Below are 20466 nucleotides of genomic sequence, written 5' to 3'. Positions count from 1 at the left end.
TAAAATCGCGTTTTCTACCTTAGATTTTTGTGCGTACTTTAATTCTAGACCAAAAACTTGCAATTCTGTAAAGCCAATTAAAAGATCCATCGAAAAATGATAATGTCGGTAAATCAAGACTGAAAGTTTTTCTGCAGGTTACACATTGCATATAAAGAAGAATTATCTTAGTCAGTCGTCAGCTGTGTGTTAGGATGGGGGTGGTCAGTCAGGCCCGAACACGGTAAGACCGTGGGCCCGAAGCATGTATAAAAAAATAATAATGTGCAACTCATTTACAAAGTCTAAAAAAATTCTTATAGGTACTTTATACGATATCAAACATAAAAAAAGTAGTCAGTCAACCATTCGATAGGACAACGCCCGTCAAGGTGCGATTTCATTGACGCTAGAAACCAGCGGCAGCGTCAAGAAAATGTAGTGGGGGAAGAAGTTCAGACCGTCTCAACTTTTTAGCGTACCGCAAAATTCAACGAAACTTCTTCCCCCACTACATTTTCTTGACGCTGCCGCTGGTTTCTAGCGTCAATGAAATCGCACCTTCAGTCAGCGTAAAAAATCATTAGACACGAGATCTTGTCGGAAATGACGTCATAAAATAAAACGTTTTGATTGGATGACGCGGCGTCGTGACGCGACGCGCGATGCGTATAGTGGAAACGCAGCATAACGCTCGCGTAAACATAAGTATGTGATTGGTCAATTTCTTACGGCTTAGAGCTTAAATACCCTTGTGAAGGGCGCATGTCATGTGGCGTTTACACTCTACACAGGTAGCAGGTAGCAATCTCGTAGTGTCAATTTCAATGTTTTATTGTCATTGAAGGTATAATTATTTTCACCAAGAACAAAGAATCGTCATTAACGTCTATTTTGTACTATCATATTTCATAAGATTTATATTTTAGTTACCATAATATTTTATAAATGTTTCCAGAGGAACATGTGTTTAAAGTTTATCACGTATAATTGGAGGTTATCTCGAAAGTTAAATCGTCAGAAAATTCCTATTTTTGTTGCTTTATTAATTTCTCATTTTATCAACTATTTGCATTGTTGTAATTTACTATATAAATTAACATGATACACATGTCCGAGAAGCGTGTAAAATCTTACTTTGACATGCGTGATATAAAAATAAGTTGGTGTTCAATTTTATCGTCGCACGAAATTGAACGCAATGACGATTATTAATCTTTTTAAATATTTCTTATAATAACTAACATTTTTGTTTTTTATTTTACTTTTATTTATGTTTAAATTATATTTGCAGATTGTTAGATGATATATTATTAACAGACAAGATGACATCCAAAAATACTAATTATATTGTTTGGATGGACTTAGAGGTATTGAAATCTTACAAATGATACCTACACCTAATGATTATAATGAGGAGTAATCAAAAATTAATTTAGAAACATAAATTAATTGCATATTATATTTTTATAGATGACTGGACTTGAGGTAGATAAACACCATATACTAGAAATTGCCTGCATTGTAACAGATAAAAAACTAAAAATTGTTAGTGAGGAATTGAATATTGTGATACATCAACCAGACACAATATTAGAAAATATGAATGAATGGTGTAAGGAAAATCACACAAAGGTAAAGCTTTTAACTTACATGGATGATACAGATATTCTTGAACTTTTTAGCCTTTGAAAATTGGTATATTTTGAGTTTTGTAACTTAATTACTAATATATATTTCAGACAGGATTAATTGAGAACTCTCGCTCAAGTACAGTATCATTGGAAGAAGCTGAGAAGACAGTACTCGACCTTTTAAAAAAACACATTCCCCAAGGTTCATGTCCATTAGCTGGAAATTCAGTGTATATAGATCGTTTATTTCTGCACAAATATATGCCATTAGTTAACAATTACTTGCACTACAGGATTATCGATGTTAGTACAATCAAGGAAATTGCTAGGTAATGACCGATTTCTTATATTTTTATATGAAAAAATAGAGATGCTGACGCAATGTAAACAATTAATAATAATAAGACTATTCTGCAATTAATATTTAAGGTAATTTTGATAAAACAATATGATAATGTGTGAGTAAATCTTCATAATTTTTAGAAGGTGGAATCCAAATGTATATAATTCAGCGCCGAAAAAGAAACTAAACCATAGGGCTCTGGATGATATAAAAGAGAGCATTAATGAACTGAGATATTACAAAAACCACTTTTTTAAGATGTTATAATTTAATAAACATATTTAATTTCTTAGATTTGATATTTATATAAAATAATTTTATCACGTAAATATTAATTAGTATTTTTATATTTAAAAAATTTTATCAGGTACTTATGCAGAAGGCCGTCTAAAATAAAAAGAGCTCAATGCAATTTAATTTGTAAAGATTTGTGAATCACGAACGAAGATATAAATATTCAATATGGATTAAGAATTATTTTTCATCGAACATAGTAAAAACATAATGAAATATAATATAAATTATATATTTTTACACCGTCTGCATAAATTTTATACTTTTATATCCATTTCTACTCTAATGTGGATTTTTTCTAGTTTTAAGAATTAGAAAAAGATACTTGTAAGTTAAACCGTAAGTTAAGTCTAGCCATAACAAGAGCCTATTTTTCTTCAAAATCCTATGAGAGAGAAATATATTCTATCTCATTCTACAGTGACGCTGTAACTTATAACGTGTCGAAAATTATCCAGTTTTATAAAATTTGTTTCTGGACGAACAAATAACAATGGTTGGATGCACGACAGTTTACTGCAATAATTCATCAACAAAACGACAAATTTGTAACGTTGAGCCCAATGGGTAGGAAATGATAATGTACTTTATTGTAATAAAATTATGATATATATGGAAATTATTTATTATTCATATGGAATTGACCATATTTATATGAAAATAATTTGTTCTCTTTTCTGTGGATTCTTTTTTACATGTATATGTAGATTATTTTGATAAAAAAATTTTTGAAAGTTTACTATGTTTGACAAAAATAAAAATTTCCAAAAACTGGCGCGAATTAAATAAAAACGGCGGACCAATCATAGTTGCTATCTTAAGTGCTATATGTCGATGATAAAAGATAAACGCAAAATCATAAAGTAACATGTTAAAAGTTTAAAAAAGTCTAAACAATTTTTGTTTCGTCAATATTTAAATCTCTTTACAGCAAGCTTCGTTGTACATTGAATCTGATTGGGTAAAAAAGTTCTTTTGCATTTTTTGCAAGGAATTAATTGCGCAGTGTGCTCTTCCCTAGAGTACTTTTCCCAATCGACTTTTTCTTCTTTAGTATCTGAAATGCATTGCAGTATATATGTAAAATAATTTTTTTGAATTATTTTTAAAAGTATACTATTTATACATTTCATCCCTGTATCTCAACATCTCCTAATCAGTTCTTAATATTAAAAAATTCTTATTATTCCATAATAAAATTTGTTGATAGGTTTTGAATTATAAGCAAATATTTTATATATTTAAAGAAAGGAACTATTATATATATATATATAACTATTTACACATTCCACTGTTGGCTCAACCGGCCTAAGTCCCGGTCTACAATAGGTGCTTTAAGCCTTAAACCTTAAGGTGATCCTCTAAAGCCGTCTGTAATGCCGGTTTTTTTCTTAGCACTAATCTTTTAATTGGCTTTATAGAAATGCAAAATTCTTGTCTAGAATTAAAGTACGCATCAAAATCTAGGTCATGGTGGTCGAATTTATATCAAAAACGAAAAAAAAAATTGTGCAAATTAGAAATTTGCACTTGGCTTCCTCATAGAGGAAGTAATGTCTTAAGATGCTAATATGAAATAGAAATAGAAAAGACTGAAGAATATAATAAAATTAAAAAATTTCGGTAAACTTTTTTTTAACAGAAATCGGTAACCCCTTTATTATTAATAATTTTTATTAATTTTATTATATTCTTCAGTCTTTTCTACCCCTATTTCATATATAATTCGTTAAGATTTGGTTGATCAGTTCTGGAGTTATAGAAATTTCTGTAAATTTGGCACAGCCATACATACATACATACACACATACCGACATTTTTTTTAATGCAATATTTCGACATTTTAGAACACTCTGAACATATTGATATTAAAAACTCAAAAAACAATCTTTTCTTTGGTTTCTTCTACCTCTATTTTATATATTTTTTTTTTTAATTTGGTTGATTAGAGCCAATTTTATACGGAATCAAAGGTTCATATACGAATTTACGAAAACAAAGCTTCCTCTATGAGGAAGCAAAAATATTTTTTGTTATACGTGACGACAATATTTGCTTTGTACAAAAATTTCACAATAAATATCCACAAAATTAGACCAGCATGACCTAGGGACAACGTGTAAGAACAATATCGTGCAATTGGAACTAAGAATAAAAGCTTACAAAAAAAGATTAATTGTAATGAATGCAATATAACCTATAACCATGTCTATCCTTGTCTATCATCATTGTCTATACAAGGACAGATATAAGAATTCGGTCGGTATTAATACAGACGGCTTTAGGATCCCCTTAAGAAATTGATCAATCACATTCGAATTTGAGGAGAATAATCGATTGGTCAATTTCTTAAGGGTTAGGGCTTAAGGTGATCCTAAAGCCGTGATTCTAGCCGGTTTTTTTCGGTTTTTTTCTTAGCACTATAATCTTTTAATTGGCTTTATAGAAATGCAAAATTCTTGTCTAGAATTAAAGTACGCATCAAAATCTAGGTCATGGTGGTCGAATAACAAAAAATATTAATTTTTTTTCGTTTTCGATATAAATTCGACCACCATGACCTAGATTTTGATGTGTACTTTAATTCTAGACAAGAATTTTGTATTTCTATAAAGCTAATTAAAAGATTAGTGCTAAGAAAAAAACTGAAAAAAACCGGTTAGGATTACGGCTTTAGGATCACCTTAAAAAACTTATTGTAGACCCAGGGTTACCCCTATATACTAGGGGGAGCTTTTTCCAGCAAGCGGAGAATAATCGACTGTGATTGCAGGTCTATTTTCTTACGGCCTTACGATTTATGACTAAAACTTTGTTACGTGCAATGGCCTTTACTCTTTGTTACTCATTTCCAAAAAAGAAGAGAACGACGTTTGTGTCGACTTGTGTCGCTTGCTGGAAAGCTCCATAGGTAAAGATAAACTAGATAAAAATAATAACTAGAGTTCGGGCAGAGAGAAAGATAAAGGCCATTGCACGTATGTACAAAAATTTTAGTAGTAATCACAAGGCCGTAAGAAAACTAACCAATCATAATCAATAATTCTCCTTGCAGTCAAAGAATAATTGATTGTGATTGGTCAATTTTCTTACGGCCTTGCGATTACTACTAAAATTTTTGTAGTATTTTGTACGTACAATGGCCTTAAGAGTGGTCATGCCCGTTTTGACTGTATCCGAATCCTGTCGGTATGTGCACGTTTTTGTGGTTCTCTTCCGTGCTATATCTACGATTTTTTTATTTTCTTTGGAAATAAAATCAAAAAATCGTGAATCTAACGGAAGAGAACCAAAAAATCGTGAACATAACACGAAAAAGAACCCCAAAATTGTTGACATTACCACAAAATAGTGGAAAGCTCCTAATATACATACCTATATCAAAGATTGTTTCAAATGTTTAAGGTTATTCTACATAGAAGTCGTAGTCGTGAGTTGTAAGAAATTGACCAATCACAGATTGAATATTCTCCTCAACTTCGAATGTGATTGGTCAATTTCTTACAACTCACGACTACGACTTCTATGTAGAATAACCTTTAGAGTATCAACAAAATAGGTTAATTCATATTTATAAATGATCATTACTTATAATCAGAAAAGAAAAATTTTAGGTCGGATAGTATACGTTTATAATTACTTAAACCGGATTACAAGCCGCTGTGTAAATGCAGACATACATCTACAATAATATCAATAAATTTCTTTTCAAGTTACTATATACATAAAAACATCAAATGATAATATTACCTAATTTTCACATATTTCTTCGTCACATTTACATGATGGACCACATCTGTTGTTCTTTTTCACGCAACCACACATCCGTGAGGAGCAATCTCCTTTACAGTCACAACCAGACTTTTCAACTGGCCTTTTAATAGCTGTTGCCTGTGAAGTAATCAGTTCTTAATATTATAAAAAAAAACTCTTATTATTCCATAATAGTTATTCCATAATAAAATTTGTTCATGTTTAAAATTATAAAAGCAAATATTTTAAAAATTTAAAGAAAGGAACTTCTTACAGATATGACTAGACTGCGTTTGTTTTGGCGCTTTTAGTGCTGAAAGCATCGTTCTATCTTCGTTTGATATTAGATGTGCAACGAAGATAGAATGATGCTTACAGTGCTGAAAGCGTCAAGATGAACCCAGCCTAATTGCAACACAATTTATTTTTCCGTTGATCATATTCTGGTTTCTGTAAAATATCAATAAATTTCTTTTCAGGTTACTATATATAAAAACATCATACATTCGAATGATAATATTCTTGATTTTGACATATTTCATCGTCACATTTACATGACAGACCACATTTGTTGCTGTTCTTCACGCAGCCACAAATCCGTGAGGAGCAATTCCCTTTACAGCCACAACCAGACTTTCCAACAATTCCAACTGGACTTTTAAATATAGCTGTTGCCTGTGGAGTGCGGGGAAGGAGCTTCTGACCATATACAACATGGTCAGGTTTCTTAGAGCTTTTCACGTGTTTTCTCAGATCATTATTTTCAAGTTGCAGCATTCTCACTTGCTCCTCCAACTTGGCAACTTCATCTTTAAGACTATTAAAGTTTTCGGTCTGCTTACCAATGTTTTTTGAGCCGCTAGAAAGTTAGATTTCTCGTGTTACAATCATTATCACACAATGGAGAATAGTATAATAAAGAATAGGCGATTTTTTGCGTGACTCTGGTATAAGCAACCAAAGGGTACCAAACTGCACCAGAACCAATAGCAACCACCGATAGCAACTTTGGTATATGTACCAAACCATACCAAACGATCGCCAAAAATCGCCTAATATACATATGTAAATATTTTGAGTATAAGTACCCCCCCCCCTCCTCTTTTTCGATTTTTTTGTAATTTTCAAATTTTGTGTATTTTGGATTGTAAAAAAGATTCTGAGAAGGAAAATCGTCCTCCATGATTTATTTTTAATTAATACTTAAAATATCACGATGTCGGTAAGTAATTAAGAAATTAATAATTTGCGAATATTTTGTTTCTTTTACTTTCATTTCTACATAATTATATAAATATTTTAAAATTATAATCTTTGTTAAAGCAGAGAATAGTAGAAAGCATAAATTAATACAAAGTATTTCAGAAGCGAAATACATATCGATATATATTTCGCTTCTGAAATACTTTGTATTTATGCTTTCTACTCTATTCTCTGTTTTAACAAAAATTATAATTTTAAAATATATAATTATGTGGAACATAATAGAATCTATAATTAAAGTAATGGCTCCTGTACACAGAACGCAGCAACGCGGCAATGCGGTAAAACGGTGACTAATCACCGTCTTGCTTTTCCGGAAGTAAGGGCCTCCGCATAACGAAAAATATAAGGAACAAGGAACAGGATATTAGCGATTAGAAAGAAGAAATCAGGAATAAAGCTGCTGGTGTAACATTAATACACGGCTTTTGATAGGTTGAAGTTGAAAATCTATTGTCTGTACGTGTTATTCCCTGTTTCCATTGCCTGTCTTTTTCATTGTGCATCTAACTTCATTCTTGATTCTTTAGTCCTAATCGCTATAATGAGTGTTTTCCATTTACTGACACAAGTCGACACAAGTCTCGTTCTGTCTTTGTTACTCGTTGAATAGAAAGATAGAACGACAACGTCTGTGTCGACTTGTATCACTAAATGGAAAGCACACCCAATATGGACCGATATCACAGTCTCCGATTAACGTGATCCTCCGATTAAACTCACTCTTCGTCTCTTTCTAGGGGGACAGTTAGAAAAAGATGCAGAGTAAGTTTAATCGGAGGATCACGTTAATCGGAGACTGTGATATCGGCCCTATCTGTTTCTTGTTCCTTATATTTTTCATTCGTGTGTGTGTGTGTGCGGAGGCCTAGGCTTAATTATAGATACTAGCTGGTTACCCGGGCTTCGCCCCGGAGGACATATGTAATAAGACACGCAAATAGTCTCTCTCTCTCTCTCTCCTCTCTCTCTCGAGAGAGAGAGACCTCGCTCTCTCTCTCTCTCTCTCTCCTCTCCTCTCTCTCTCTCTCTTCTCCCTCTCTCCTCTCTCTCTCTCTTCTCCTCTCTCTTCTCTCTCTCTTCTCGAGAGAGTCCTTCCATCTTTCCTCTCTCTCTCTCCTCTCTCTCTCTCTTCAGGGCTCGTCTCGCGCTCTCTCTCTCTCTCTCTCTTCGATCTTCCTCTCTCTCTCTCTCTCTCTCTCTGGAAAATTTCGTAACCGATTTCCAAAAAGATACCGGTTCCCAAAAAGATCGGTAACGAAAAACTATACAGTTTATAGCACTCACCGGGAAATTCTACCCCTGTTTTATACAATTCTTTAAAATTCGATCAATTATTTCCCGAAAAATTCGAAAAACTTCTGATACCGATACCAAAAAGATCGGTAACGAAAAATTATATACTTTATAGCACTCCCCGGGAAATTCTACCCCTATTTTATGTACAATTCTTTGAGATTCGATCATTCGGAACCGGTTTCCAAAAAAATCGGTAACAAAAAATAGTACACTTGATAGCACTCCCCGGGAAATATTCTACCCTTACTTTATGTATAATTCTTTGAGATTCAATCAATTATTTCCCGAAAAATTGGGAGATTCGGTGAATTATTTTCCGAAAAATAGGAAAAATTAAAAAAATCGGCTTCCAAAAAGATCAGTAACAAAAAACTATACACATAGTGACACTCCCCGGAAAATTCTACCCCTGTTTCATATACTTTTGGTAAAAATTCGGTTCAGGCTGGGGTTCAGGTTTGGGCTGGGCGTTGATGAGTCAGTGAATGAATGAGTCAGAACATCTTCCTTTAGATATAGATAAATAACTGACTGACAAAGCGGTGATTAGTCACCGCTATTGCTGCGTTGCCGCGTTCTGTGTGCAGGCGCCACAAATAAGAAACAAAATATATATCCGTAAATTATTATTTTCTTACTTACCGACATCGTGATATTTCCTTCTTAGAATCTTTTTTATGACCCAAAATACACAAAATTTTAAAATTTCAGAGAACTCGGAGAGGAGATCGCTATACTCAATATTTACCATACATTTTCTTGAAGCTTTCATGTATACATGAATATTTAAAAAAGTTGGAGTATATTGCAACAGCATATTCTTAAGACCAAATCAAGTCAAAAAGTTTTTTACCATAAACAATTATCGAGATATCATAAACTAAATATATAATATTGAAAAAGTTATCAGTTTTCCTTGAATATCTCAAAACGTTTCAGACAAAAATTGTTCAAATTTATTAATAGAAAAATATGATACAATAAAAAATAGGGGTTTTTTATTTAAAAAAGTAAAGTTGACTAAACCCGATTTTAGCAACGCCACTTTATGGTCAAATTAATACTGCATTAAATGCGTCTTTTTAAACCTTACAACTTTTGTCTGTAACATTTCTTTCTATTTTGCTTTATTTTTTAGATATATAATATATTTAGGCGTCTCAATTTATGGTGCTCCACCCTGTACATATATCAGAGTATAAATTATTGTAATACAACAACGATAACTATTATAACTATAATAACTTCTTAACAGAACCAAAATAGACATGCGATTTTAGGTGAACTCATTTCTCGCTTACCTGGGCAAATCTGTAGACTCTACAGACGATTCCGTTCTTTTCATTTTTTCTTTTTCTTGAGACACTCCGCAGTAATTGACGGTCTAAAGACCAATTGATATACGGTACCCGATTATCGCATGGCTTTTAAGATGGTTCTTTCCCAACTATACTAGTCAAAATTAGGCTTGATCAATAAAGTTCAATAGACGATGAATCCTTTTATATATAAATTCAAGAACAGATTTTTAAACACTATTGCTTCTCTTAGAATGTTAAAAACCGATAAAATAAAAAAAGTTACAGAAAATGAAATAGTATTTTGACGTTGGCACCGCGAAGAAACTAACCGAGCTAATCTAATAAAATTTTTTTTGGATTTATCATACTCTGATATCGTACGGTCAGTGTCGTCAAAATTTAAACATGCACTTTTTTTAAAATTCAATTACTTTTGCTCAATTTTTTGTTTTAATCCTTATTTTAGATTTTAGATTATTTTAGATATTGACAAATATACATGTCCAAGTATATTAGTTTTTCTACTTCATGCAGCGGCCATAAACGCAATGTTAATTAAAATACACCCAGTAGCAGATGATGTCAAATGACGTATTAATTCCATCACGTCCTCTAACGTCATTCGTTACGTAAGTCGTGAGCCGTAAGAATTAACCAATCACAGTCGATTATTCTCCTCAAATTCGATTGTGATTGGTCAATTCTTACGACTCACAACTTTACGACTCGCATTGTAGACCTAGCATAAGCGATCATATCTCGGAAACTACGGTAAATCTTACCCTAACACACATACATACGTATTAATATCTAAATATAATTTTACTGCAAGTTTAAAGAAAATCTGGATCTTTATCATTTTTTATCCAACCACCTACCAATCAAATTGCTACGTTTCTGTAAGAGCAGAATTTTCGTATACGTTTCTCTCGCAAATTCAAAGAATCGAGCCCTAGGGGAAAAGATACATGGATCCGAGATCCCCTGTGGTTGGCTGCCATTGAAAAAATGCGATTTCCATCACGCCATCACCTAGCGGCGATCGCGTGAAGCATCTCAATTTAAATTCTTCAACGGATACTGTGGCTGTGGCTGACTTCTCGCGTCTGGCGTTTACAAACAGTAAATAAACGCGAAATAAAACGTGTTGTCGTTGACGGACGTGAAATCGTACTAGCCGTGTTGCCGTAGCGAGAGATAATTACGCAAGAAATTATCCAAGATGAATGATGCTCGCAATACGAAGAAGGATAAGAATCAGCATATACAAGTTTTCGTGCGCGTCAGGTAGGTGACAATTATTTGTGATGCTGTGACGTGTTATTGTTGAGGAAGCTGAAACTTATTGTTAGTGCATAACGAAAGGCGCATTAAATTCTGCCCTGAAAGATTTCGAAAAAGTACTTTTGTCTCTTGTTTGACAATCATAATTTTTTTATTAAATAAAAATTAAACAACTAATACGTACATACATTTTTGTTATTTTTTATTTGCCTTTATATGTTGATATAAGGCCTATTATCCTTATAAAGTGATTTCCTTTTCTTTAATAGACCAATAAATCAAAGTGAGAAAGTTGGAAAATCTATCTCGGTATTAGAATTGCCATCTAACAAAGAAGTGGTGGTCCACGAAAGATCACAAGGCAATCATTCAAAGAAATTCACATTTGACAAAGTATTTGGACCTTCTTCGAAACAGGTAGAGATATAACACTTCTATATTTTGTATAAAAAATGAAATTTTCTATCTTGAATGTTTCAAGGAATGCTTAAAAAATGGTTGTAATTTGTAGATAGATGTGTATAATGCAGTTGTTAGCCCATTGCTCGAGGAAGTATTGGCAGGATATAATTGTACGGTTTTTGCTTATGGCCAAACTAGTACTGGAAAGACATTTACTATGGAAGGTGTTAGCAATGATCCAACATTGCACTGGCAAAGTGTGAGTTGTTATATAAAATGATGTTAATTATTGCATTAAATGATAGACGTATAAAATTTTAATATATATAGCCTTAACATCATATTTTTTTATATTTATTAATATAAGGAAAACCATAACTTTCTGCTTATTGAATCAAGACAATGCTTGAAATTGTAATAAAATGGAGTAATTTGTATCAAAAAAATAAATTTATAATTTTACCATATATAAATATGACTTGACTAGACTGTTTTGCTATTTGTATCAAATATCAAAATAATCAACTTTAATATTTTGCTATAATTTACAAATATAATAGTATCAATTAAGCTTGTACAAATTAATTTTGTTTTTATACATATAGGATACTACAGCTGGAATTATACCACGTGCATTAAGTCATTTGTTTGATGAATTACGTTTGTTGGAAGCACAAGAATATACAGTACGAGTTAGCTTTCTCGAGTTATATAACGAAGAACTGTTTGACTTGCTATCGCCTAGTGATGATGCATCTAAAATAAGGTAATATTACTGCATTTTTGCTAAGAAATATGAAAAATAGATTATATTAGTATGATGATTATTTTAGGCTTTATGAGGATGCTACAAGAAAAGGTTCAGTGATCATTCATGGATTAGAGGAAGTAACTGTACATAATAAAAATGAAGTTTATAAGATCCTAGAAAAGGGATCAGAGAAAAGACAAACGGCTGCAACTTTAATGAATGCTCACTCGAGGTTGTTATCTTAAATTAGATACATAATGTGTTATTTATTTTTTAAAGCACTAAATTTTATATATTATTTATATATTTTTTATACTATATACTTTCAGCCGTTCCCATACAGTATTTTCCATCACTATTCATATAAAAGAAAATAATGTGGATGGAGAAGAACTTTTAAAAACTGGAAAATTAAACTTGGTAGATTTAGCTGGGAGTGAAAATGTTGGAAGATCTGGTGCGGTTGATAGGAGAGCACGAGAAGCAGGAAATATTAATCAATCATTATTGACTCTTGGTCGAGTTATAACATCGCTTGTTGAGAGAGCACCTCACATTCCATATCGGTAATACAAATTTACATATTGATATAATTTTATAGATACAAATATATAAGAAATTAAAAGATCAACATTAAAATTTGATAATTATTTATTTATAATAAAATTAATCCAATCTATTCTTTTTCGTGTGTTTTACATTGACCAGGGAATCAAAATTAACAAGACTCTTGCAAGAGTCATTAGGTGGACGTACGAAAACGTCAATCATTGCAACAGTGTCTCCAGCGAGCATAAATGTTGAGGAAACCTTATCAACATTAGATTATGCTCAACGTGCCAAAAATATCACAAATCGTCCTGAAATTAATCAGAAACTGTCTAAAAAGGCACTACTTAAAGAGTACACGGAAGAAATTGAGAGACTTAGAAGAGACTTGGTGGCAGCACGTGAACGAAATGGTGTATATTTGGCACACGAGAATTATAATGAGATGCAAACATTAATTGAAAATCAGACAAAGGAAATTGAAGAAAAAATAACTCACATTAAAGTCCTTAAAGAAACTATGGAGACTAAGGAGGTAAATAGATAATAATTAATGTATTTTTTGTTACAATAATTAATATTAATATTGTTATTCTAATTTCTGTTTAGCAAATATTTAATGATTTACAAACAAAGCATATGGAACAAACTAATTATCTACACGAAACTAAGAAACAATTAGAAACCACCGTACATGCTTTGAAATCAACTACAGCACTTTTACAAATGACAGAACGTGAGAAAGAAGAACAAAGTTACTTAGTAGAAAAACACGTATCTACAGAAAAACAACTTTTGTCGGAAGCAAAAAAACTCTTGGATGTAGCTGATTCAGCAACAGTTGATGTAAATAAGCTTCATGATAAAATTTCTTATAAGAGGTAATGACAATCATATTATTATCATATTTATTATATTTTTAACAGTTGATATTTTATAATGCAGATAGCATTAGTATAGTTATTTTAAAATATCTGTAACATCCACAGACAATTGGAACAAGAAAATGAACATATCAGTCATCAGTTCCGAAGTAACATTTCAAAACAGTTTCAAGATGTGGAAAATAATGTTGCAGTTTATACACGGGAATTCATAGGGTTTTGTACCTCTATGAAAGATAGCATCGGTAAGTACAAATTATTAAGATGCATCTGACAAATATGTATATTATATTATCTTTACAGGCTCACAAATGGAACTGTTTAAAAAGGATATTGATTCAATAATCGGCCATATGTCAAATGACATTGTTAATAAAGAAAAATTAGCAATAGATGAATTTACAAAGAACATAAATAATTCAGTAAGTAATTTTTATGCATTATGTAAAAACTATAATATAATAAACAAAACGTATATGACGAACTTCTCTGTTTAGTACAAACACTATCACCAGTGGCTGGACACAGAAATGGCATATTCATCTGACATGACTCAGAATGAACGTAAATTTTTAAATGATGTGTCCCTAAAACTGACATCGAAAATTAATGATTTTATAGAAGTTAATAACATGGAAATTGTAGAGAACTTACATCGTTTAAATGATGCGGTATCTCAGAAGTTTGATAAAGTATTGGCATATACAAATGAATCGATAAAACAACTATGTAACTACAGGTTGCAAGAACGTGATAATTTGTATAAAAATATAGATGAGATAAAACAGAATATACAAGCTATTCGTGAAGGTGATGGTAAAATTATGGAGGAGCAAGAAAGATTTAAAAAGGTATTATCTGATGATATTTTGTTAATAACATTTTGGTTTATTGTTTGATTAATATTTTTAATAATTTTACACAAATTATATATTGTTCTTATTTTACAGTCATTTGAAGATCTATGGCTACAATTTAACAAGTTAAATGAAAATGTGACCGAGAATTATTCGACCGCATGCACCACCTTAAATCGTGTTAATGAGGTTTGCGACAGTACGACTAATGATATTTTTAATAACTACCACAAGGCTGTTGAGAGAAATGAGACTCTACAGCAGAGAATTCAAGGCGACGTGGATATAATAAAAAACGATGTTACATCTAGCATGGAAGAGGTGACATCTAACTTTCTATTAATTTTTAAATTATTAAGTACCCAGATAAAAACGTATGATGAAATATCATTATTTCTATCGGGTGCTTTAAAAAATAAAAGTAATAAACAAGATAATATGATATACCTACTAATGATAAGCATTTTTTATTCTGTTATCAGAATTGGACGTTAGCAGAGCAGGTTGCAGTACATAGCCGTAATTTGACTGATGAAATTCAAACTGACTTAAATAGTCATTGCGATGTATTAGTGCAGAAAAAATTACATGTCGAAGATAACATAAAACAAATGGAACAAAAGTTCAAGGAAGATAATTCTTCTTCTGTTGGATCTGTCAAAGTAAATCTATCTTATGCAGCATTAAAATTATTATTTTGCAAAATGTACACACAGATAATATATCTAATCTTCTTTTTTTTTTTTTATAGAATATCTATAATACACTAGTTCAAGGAAGTCATGATCATCAAAAGCTTGCGGAAGAATTAAGAAAGAAAAATCTACAAGCATCCAAAGAACTGAACGATAAGCTTACAAGTGAAAGCGAAAAATCGTCTGTTTGTTATGACAAGACAATTACGGATCTGCATTCAATACAGGAAAAAATTGGGAAATTTCTTGGAGATTTACGGCACGACACGCCAACAGGTAAATTTCCGGTTTTTATGTAATATTGTATTTATTACGATTTTTTAATTTTAGGTGAACTAAAGTCATTTAACTTTTCTTTTCAGGTTTAACGCCGGCAAGAAAAGAATATCAATATCCACGACGTCTTGTTGCAACTTCGCCACATGAACGAATCATTCAGAGATTCAGAGAAACAAGAAATTACCTCAACCTCAACAATTCTGATAATGAAGTAAATATAGACATTGATTTAGAAATCCCATTATTTCTAAAGAATAAATTGTGAAAAAATTACTAGGAACATATAAATATTATTAAATATATAATATATATTTACAGGAAACGGTATTGGTCAATAATAACTCGCCGAAGAAGAAATGTCCGAATGCAAATTAAATACTTCAACTGGTAATCAGTTGCACATTTTATACTTATACAATAAAAATGAGTTAATTATGTACATTAGGTTTAATTAAAGAGATAAGGATATTTTGATACAATGATACAATGTAATTAACGGCATAAATAACGATATAAATAAATAATTGACAGAAAATGATTCACAAATCTATTGCATTATACATTATATAAAAAAGTATCAGACACTTTAGCGAATTGACTGCATAAATAATTCTTATAATAAGCATAAATAGACATATACTACGTTTACGCGAGCGTTACTTCTGTAGTAACACGATATATCACTCGTTTACGCGGAGTAAATTATCGTAAGTTACTACAAAATCCCGTTTACGCGAAGGAATTATCGTAAGTTACTACAGAAGTAACGCTCGCGTAAACGTAGTAATAGGCATTTGGATTAAATTTGAATTGAATTTAATAGCTATTTTATGATCCTTTTCTTATTTGGATTAAAAATCGAAATTTTGTGAACTGTTTCTATCATATATATGTTCATATGCTATTTAATAATTAATCTTATTGTTAGATGCACTTAAAACATGAAATTCTCGAGAAATTTTAACATTGCAATCTTTAGGAAAAAAGAATAATTTACTAAATATACAATACAAAAGAATTATTGAATATTTTATGTGTATACTTGTATACAGAATTACAAATATTAAAATTATGTATACTATAAGTAGAAAATATCTATTTTGTTTATGGCGTAGGTGCGAATGAGAGATTCATCGGCGATAGTTGACTTCCAGGTGTTGCATCCGTTCGCGCTCTTTGTTCAATTACAGGGTCCGTTTCGTTCATATCATCCACCTAGAAAAATTACGAAATTGAATTGCTTTAATGTTTAATTACTATAAAATGATTTTACTTACCACCATAGAAGTTTCTTCTACTTTAGTTCTTTTTTCAGAAATAGTTTTTAACAACACTTTTGCTTCCTCCTTTGTTTCATCAAACTGAAGGCATTTTTGTGCGTAATGATAAGCTTGATCCAATTGTTCCTTCTTTAAGTGATACTGTGCGAGATATTTATATGCATGACTAAGCTCTGTTCTGTCGACACTTCGAGATTCATCCATTACAAAATCTGTATAAGCTGCCGCTGCATGATCGTGTTCTCCTAATTTCTCATACAGCCTGTGACAAAACGAGAAATTATACATATGTATTATTTTTGTCATACAGCACTACATGATACGTACGTTGCTAATTTTAAGAGTGCCATTCCTTCTATGTCACCTACGTTGCATGCTTTGTAATAGCATTTAAGTGCGTCCTGAATTTTATCTTGCTTCTCGTATGCTTCGCCCAAAGCTAGAACCATCCTACTGTCATGGGGCCTTAATAACTGAGCTTGTTTATAATAATAGAGTCCATAAAAAGGCATTTTCAAAATTTCGTACGTCTGACCCAAGCCGTACCATGCTCTGTAGTCTCGTCTATTCACCTCTGGCAAGTTAAAAAATATAAATTAAAAATACATGTTATACCGATGCAAGCAGAAAGTGTTCAAAGAACTTACCAATCGCCTGCCTATAACTGTGGATAGCACCATTGGTATTCTTCATTTCCATAAATTCATGACCTAACAATGTCCAAGCTGACAAATATTGCGGATTCATCTTTAACGCTCTATGAAAGTACATCACTGCCTTTTGATGATCAGCTCTTAAACTGTAATAATTTCCTAAAAGACATACCTTTTTTTATCTCTTAAAGTATGTTCTCCTTAAATGCAACGTTGTTATACTTATGTCTTTCAAAGGGATGCAATTAATACTCACCAACTATACAACAAGTCTCCAATCTATATTTATCTATCTCGGTAGCTCTGTGTGCCAGATCTGCCAGTTCAACTTTCATTTCTTTTACATAAAGTAGATTTGAATACGTATCCATGTTATCAAGGCAATAAGGATCTTCATCTATTATTCTTTTGAAAGTTTCTATTGCATTATCAACATCTAAAATAAAAAATATTTCCATGATATATGATATTCATAGACATATATGTTAATAATTATGAACGAATGATAGATTTAACCAAATCCTAAAATAATTCGTATAATCAAGAAAACATCGATTTTCTAAATTTTTCAGCAAAGCTTGTATATTATCCATGCTAAATACTGAATTTGCTCACTTGCCTCTTCTATAATGCACTGCAATTGCAGTTTGAGCTAAAACGTAACCATTCTTCTGAAAGCCCATTGATTGCAGTTGGCAGTATAACGCTAGGCCTTCATCTATGAGCTGCAGTTCTAAGTACATATGCGCCATGAAGAAATACTTCATCCAATGATTAGGCAGGCACAAACTCTCTAGTTTCTCCCTGTCCGTGATTAATGCAGCCAGCTCTAACCACGCACCCCAATGCATAGGCTCCTTATGTATAGATTCCACTAAAACATCTATCGCATCTTTAGTGAGTTGCAGCTTCTTCAGCGTCACGCCGAAAAGATACAATCCGTAGCCATCCAACTTCGACGCTCGGTGATCCGCCTTTAGATCGTCGTTAAGATACTTCAGAGTCTCATTTTTCAGAGGATCCGGCGGCACGTCCGTCATATCGTCTATCTTCTTCTTCTCCCCTGACAGATAGCGCGAATACAAATGTAGAAATCTGATCTTAGGACTTATACAGTCCATCGTGAAATACGCCGCTCTGTCGTACTCCTTCAGATCGAAGTACGTTTTAGCCAAGGTATAGATATCCTCCGCTTCGCCGATCACTGGTACATTCATGTTCGCTGTTAAATCGTGTGGATCTATATCTACGTTCTTCAACGAATAATTTAATTCCGCTAACCTACAACAAACATGAATATAAAATCCTAAAATCGTATGCGTAAAGAGACCGCGATACGTTTATTCGAGCAGAAATTCACGTACCATTTGGTGGTGTGCAGCAAACCACGCTGAGAGCATTCGTGTATCGCGTGCAGAAGGTCCGACTTAACCTCCTTAAGATTGAACTTCACGGATTCCTGCATCCTGCTCGTCTTGTTTTTCCTATATTACGTCGCTTATGAAAATAACAGCGTTTAACATAACGCTGCACACAGCCAGGAGTAAATTCTTCTTCGGTTAATCTACGTTTTTCAGTGCGACTCGTTCGTATAATATACCGGCATACTCCGTTTACGATCTTCTTCTTATGCTATATGCTAGACCCATAGACGCGGAAACGTCTCTGTGAAGTTGGCACCTCACTTTCAAAAATCGAAAGATTTATCAACAGTTCTATTTGCACCCGCAATAGTTCTACAGTTCCTGCTAATTTTTAGAAATAGTTCCGTTGATTTAGTTAAAAAAAATGAATTTTGAAAATATGAGGTGCTAACTTCCCGTAGCACATGTTTCGAAAAAAATAATTTTAACCATGACATTTTATAGTTCTCGAAAAGTTCTACAGTTCCTGATAGGTTTTAGCAATAGTTCCGGTCAATAAGTATTTTTAAACAAATTTTTAATCTGACCACGAGCACCTCAAGTTCCAAAAAAATTGATTTTTACCATGAAATTCTATAGTTCTCAAAGAGTTCTACAGTTCCTGATAGATTTTAGCAACAGTTCCGGCCTCTAAATATTTTTTTAACAATTTTTTACTTTTGCCGCTGGCACCGCACACAAGAGTAAAGTCACGAATCGCAGGCAGTTCCGATCGACTTCTTGACAGTTCTCGATAGTTCTCGCATAGTTCCAACAGTTTTTATAGGTTTTAGCAACAGTTCCGGCCTCCAAATATTTTTTTAACAATTTTTTACTTTTACCGCTGGCACCGCACACAAGAGTAAAGTCATGAATCGCAGGCAGTTCCGATCGACTTCTTGACAGTTCTCGATAGTTCTCGCATAGTTCCAACAGTTTTTATAGGTTTTGGCAACAGTTCCGGCCTCCAAATATTTTTTTAACAATTTTTTACTTTTACCGCTGGCACCGCACACAAGAGTAAAGTCATGAATCGCAGGCAGTTCCGATCGACTTCTTGACAGTTCTCGATAGTTCTCGCATAGTTCCAACAGTTTTTATAGGTTTTGGCAATTGTTGGAACTATGCGAGAACTATCGAGAACTGTCAAGAAGTCGATCGGAACTGCCTGCGATTCATGACTTTACTCTTGTGTGCGGTGCCAGCGGTAAAAGTAAAAAATTGTTAAAAAAATATTTGGAGGCCGGAACTGTTGCTAAAACCTATAAAAACTGTTGGAACTATGCGAGAACTATCGAGAACTGTCAAGAAGTCGATCGGAACTGCCTGCGATTCGTGACTTTACTCTTGTGTGCGGTGCCAGCGGTAAAAGTACAAAATTGTTAAAAAAATATTTAGAGGCCGGAACTGTTGCTAAAATCTATCAGGAACTGTAGAACTCTTTGAGAACTATAGAATTTCATGGTAAAAATCAATTTTTTTGGAACTTGAGGTGCTCGTGGTCAGATTAAAAATTTGTTTAAAAATACTTATTGACCGGAACTATTGCTAAAACCTATCAGG

At 32.6% G+C, this 20466-nt stretch overlaps 4 protein-coding genes across 8 annotated transcripts; 2 read left to right on the top strand and 2 right to left on the bottom strand.

Annotated features, from left to right (window-relative positions):
* The first annotated feature begins 729 nt into the window (after window positions 1–729).
* On the top strand, window positions 730–2861 carry LOC139808262 (probable oligoribonuclease). 3 transcript variants are annotated; one of them, XM_071770046.1, is made up of 5 exons: window positions 730–826; window positions 1274–1349; window positions 1453–1614; window positions 1722–1942; window positions 2097–2861. In XM_071770046.1, exons 2-5 carry the CDS (start codon window positions 1305–1307, stop codon window positions 2221–2223), a joined length of 555 nt encoding a protein of 184 aa, XP_071626147.1. In that variant the 5' UTR covers window positions 730–826; window positions 1274–1304; the 3' UTR covers window positions 2224–2861. The 3 variants fall into 3 exon arrangements, with proteins under 3 accessions (XP_071626147.1, XP_071626148.1, XP_071626146.1); XM_071770047.1 differs by lacking the exon at window positions 730–826 and adding an exon at window positions 838–875; XM_071770045.1 differs by lacking the exon at window positions 730–826 and adding an exon at window positions 929–975.
* On the bottom strand, window positions 2860–10016 carry LOC139808263 (uncharacterized). 2 transcript variants are annotated; one of them, XM_071770048.1, is made up of 4 exons: window positions 9867–10016; window positions 6508–6862; window positions 6001–6141; window positions 2860–3307 (listed from the first exon to the last, which is right to left on the bottom strand). In XM_071770048.1, exons 1-3 carry the CDS (start codon window positions 9908–9910, stop codon window positions 6001–6003), a joined length of 540 nt encoding a protein of 179 aa, XP_071626149.1. In that variant the 5' UTR covers window positions 9911–10016; the 3' UTR covers window positions 2860–3307. The 2 variants fall into 2 exon arrangements, with proteins under 2 accessions (XP_071626149.1, XP_071626150.1); XM_071770049.1 differs by lacking the exon at window positions 2860–3307 and having other exon boundaries at window positions 5995–6141.
* Window positions 10017–10935: 919 nt separating this feature from the next.
* Window positions 10936–16025, top strand: LOC139809015 (kinesin-like protein Klp61F). The gene is made up of 16 exons (XM_071771606.1): window positions 10936–11153; window positions 11420–11567; window positions 11662–11811; window positions 12158–12318; window positions 12386–12535; window positions 12633–12869; window positions 13012–13387; window positions 13462–13733; window positions 13842–13981; window positions 14040–14158; window positions 14234–14587; window positions 14687–14914; window positions 15076–15255; window positions 15345–15564; window positions 15651–15778; window positions 15886–16025. The coding sequence occupies exons 1-16, from the start codon at window positions 11089–11091 to the stop codon at window positions 15940–15942; spliced, it is 2985 nt and encodes a 994-aa protein (XP_071627707.1). The 5' UTR covers window positions 10936–11088; the 3' UTR covers window positions 15943–16025.
* On the bottom strand, window positions 15856–19947 carry Cdc23 (cell division cycle protein 23). 2 transcript variants are annotated; one of them, XM_071771607.1, is made up of 7 exons: window positions 18865–19930; window positions 18120–18781; window positions 17757–17936; window positions 17495–17659; window positions 17175–17421; window positions 16845–17109; window positions 15856–16782 (listed from the first exon to the last, which is right to left on the bottom strand). In XM_071771607.1, exons 1-7 carry the CDS (start codon window positions 18963–18965, stop codon window positions 16672–16674), a joined length of 1731 nt encoding a protein of 576 aa, XP_071627708.1. In that variant the 5' UTR covers window positions 18966–19930; the 3' UTR covers window positions 15856–16671. The 2 variants fall into 2 exon arrangements, with proteins under 2 accessions (XP_071627708.1, XP_071627709.1); XM_071771608.1 differs by lacking the exon at window positions 15856–16782 and having other exon boundaries at window positions 16967–17109; window positions 17216–17421; window positions 18865–19947.
* Between the last annotated feature and the right edge of the window lie 519 nt (window positions 19948–20466).

Source organism: Temnothorax longispinosus, chromosome 2, assembly GCF_030848805.1.
Source record: "Temnothorax longispinosus isolate EJ_2023e chromosome 2, Tlon_JGU_v1, whole genome shotgun sequence".
NCBI classification, from domain to species: domain Eukaryota; kingdom Metazoa; phylum Arthropoda; class Insecta; order Hymenoptera; family Formicidae; genus Temnothorax; species Temnothorax longispinosus.
The sequence above is the reverse complement of the archived record's forward strand: the minus strand, read 5'-3'. Positions and strand labels throughout refer to the sequence as shown.

Excerpts from the sequence above, each read along its gene's own strand:
- LOC139808262 (XM_071770045.1), top strand. The coding sequence starts at position 944 with ATGTGTTTAAAGTTTATCACGTATAATTGGAG. Across the intron at positions 976-1,273 it reads TTTATCACGTATAATTGGAG|ATTGTTAGATGATATATTAT; the intron begins GTTATCTCGAAA and ends TTATATTTGCAG. Across the intron at positions 1,615-1,721 it reads GTAAGGAAAATCACACAAAG|ACAGGATTAATTGAGAACTC; the intron begins GTAAAGCTTTTA and ends TATATATTTCAG.
- LOC139808263 (XM_071770048.1), bottom strand. The coding sequence starts at position 9,910 with ATGAAAAGAACGGAATCGTCTGTAGAGTCTACAGATTTGCCCAG. Across the intron at positions 6,863-9,866 it reads GAGTCTACAGATTTGCCCAG|CGGCTCAAAAAACATTGGTA; the intron begins GTAAGCGAGAAA and ends CTAACTTTCTAG. Across the intron at positions 6,142-6,507 it reads AAGAATATTATCATTCGAAT|GCAACAGCTATTAAAAGGCC; the intron begins GTATGATGTTTT and ends ATTACTTCACAG.
- LOC139809015 (XM_071771606.1), top strand. The coding sequence starts at position 11,089 with ATGAATGATGCTCGCAATACGAAGAAGGATAAGAATCAGCATATACAA. Across the intron at positions 11,568-11,661 it reads TTGGACCTTCTTCGAAACAG|ATAGATGTGTATAATGCAGT; the intron begins GTAGAGATATAA and ends TGTAATTTGTAG. Across the intron at positions 15,779-15,885 it reads TCAACAATTCTGATAATGAA|GAAACGGTATTGGTCAATAA; the intron begins GTAAATATAGAC and ends ATATATTTACAG.
- Cdc23 (XM_071771607.1), bottom strand. The coding sequence starts at position 18,965 with ATGCAGGAATCCGTGAAGTTCAATCTTAAGGAGGTTAAGTCGGACCTT. Across the intron at positions 17,937-18,119 it reads TGCAGTGCATTATAGAAGAG|ATGTTGATAATGCAATAGAA; the intron begins GCAAGTGAGCAA and ends TTTTTATTTTAG. Across the intron at positions 17,660-17,756 it reads GGAGACTTGTTGTATAGTTG|GAAATTATTACAGTTTAAGA; the intron begins GTGAGTATTAAT and ends TATGTCTTTTAG.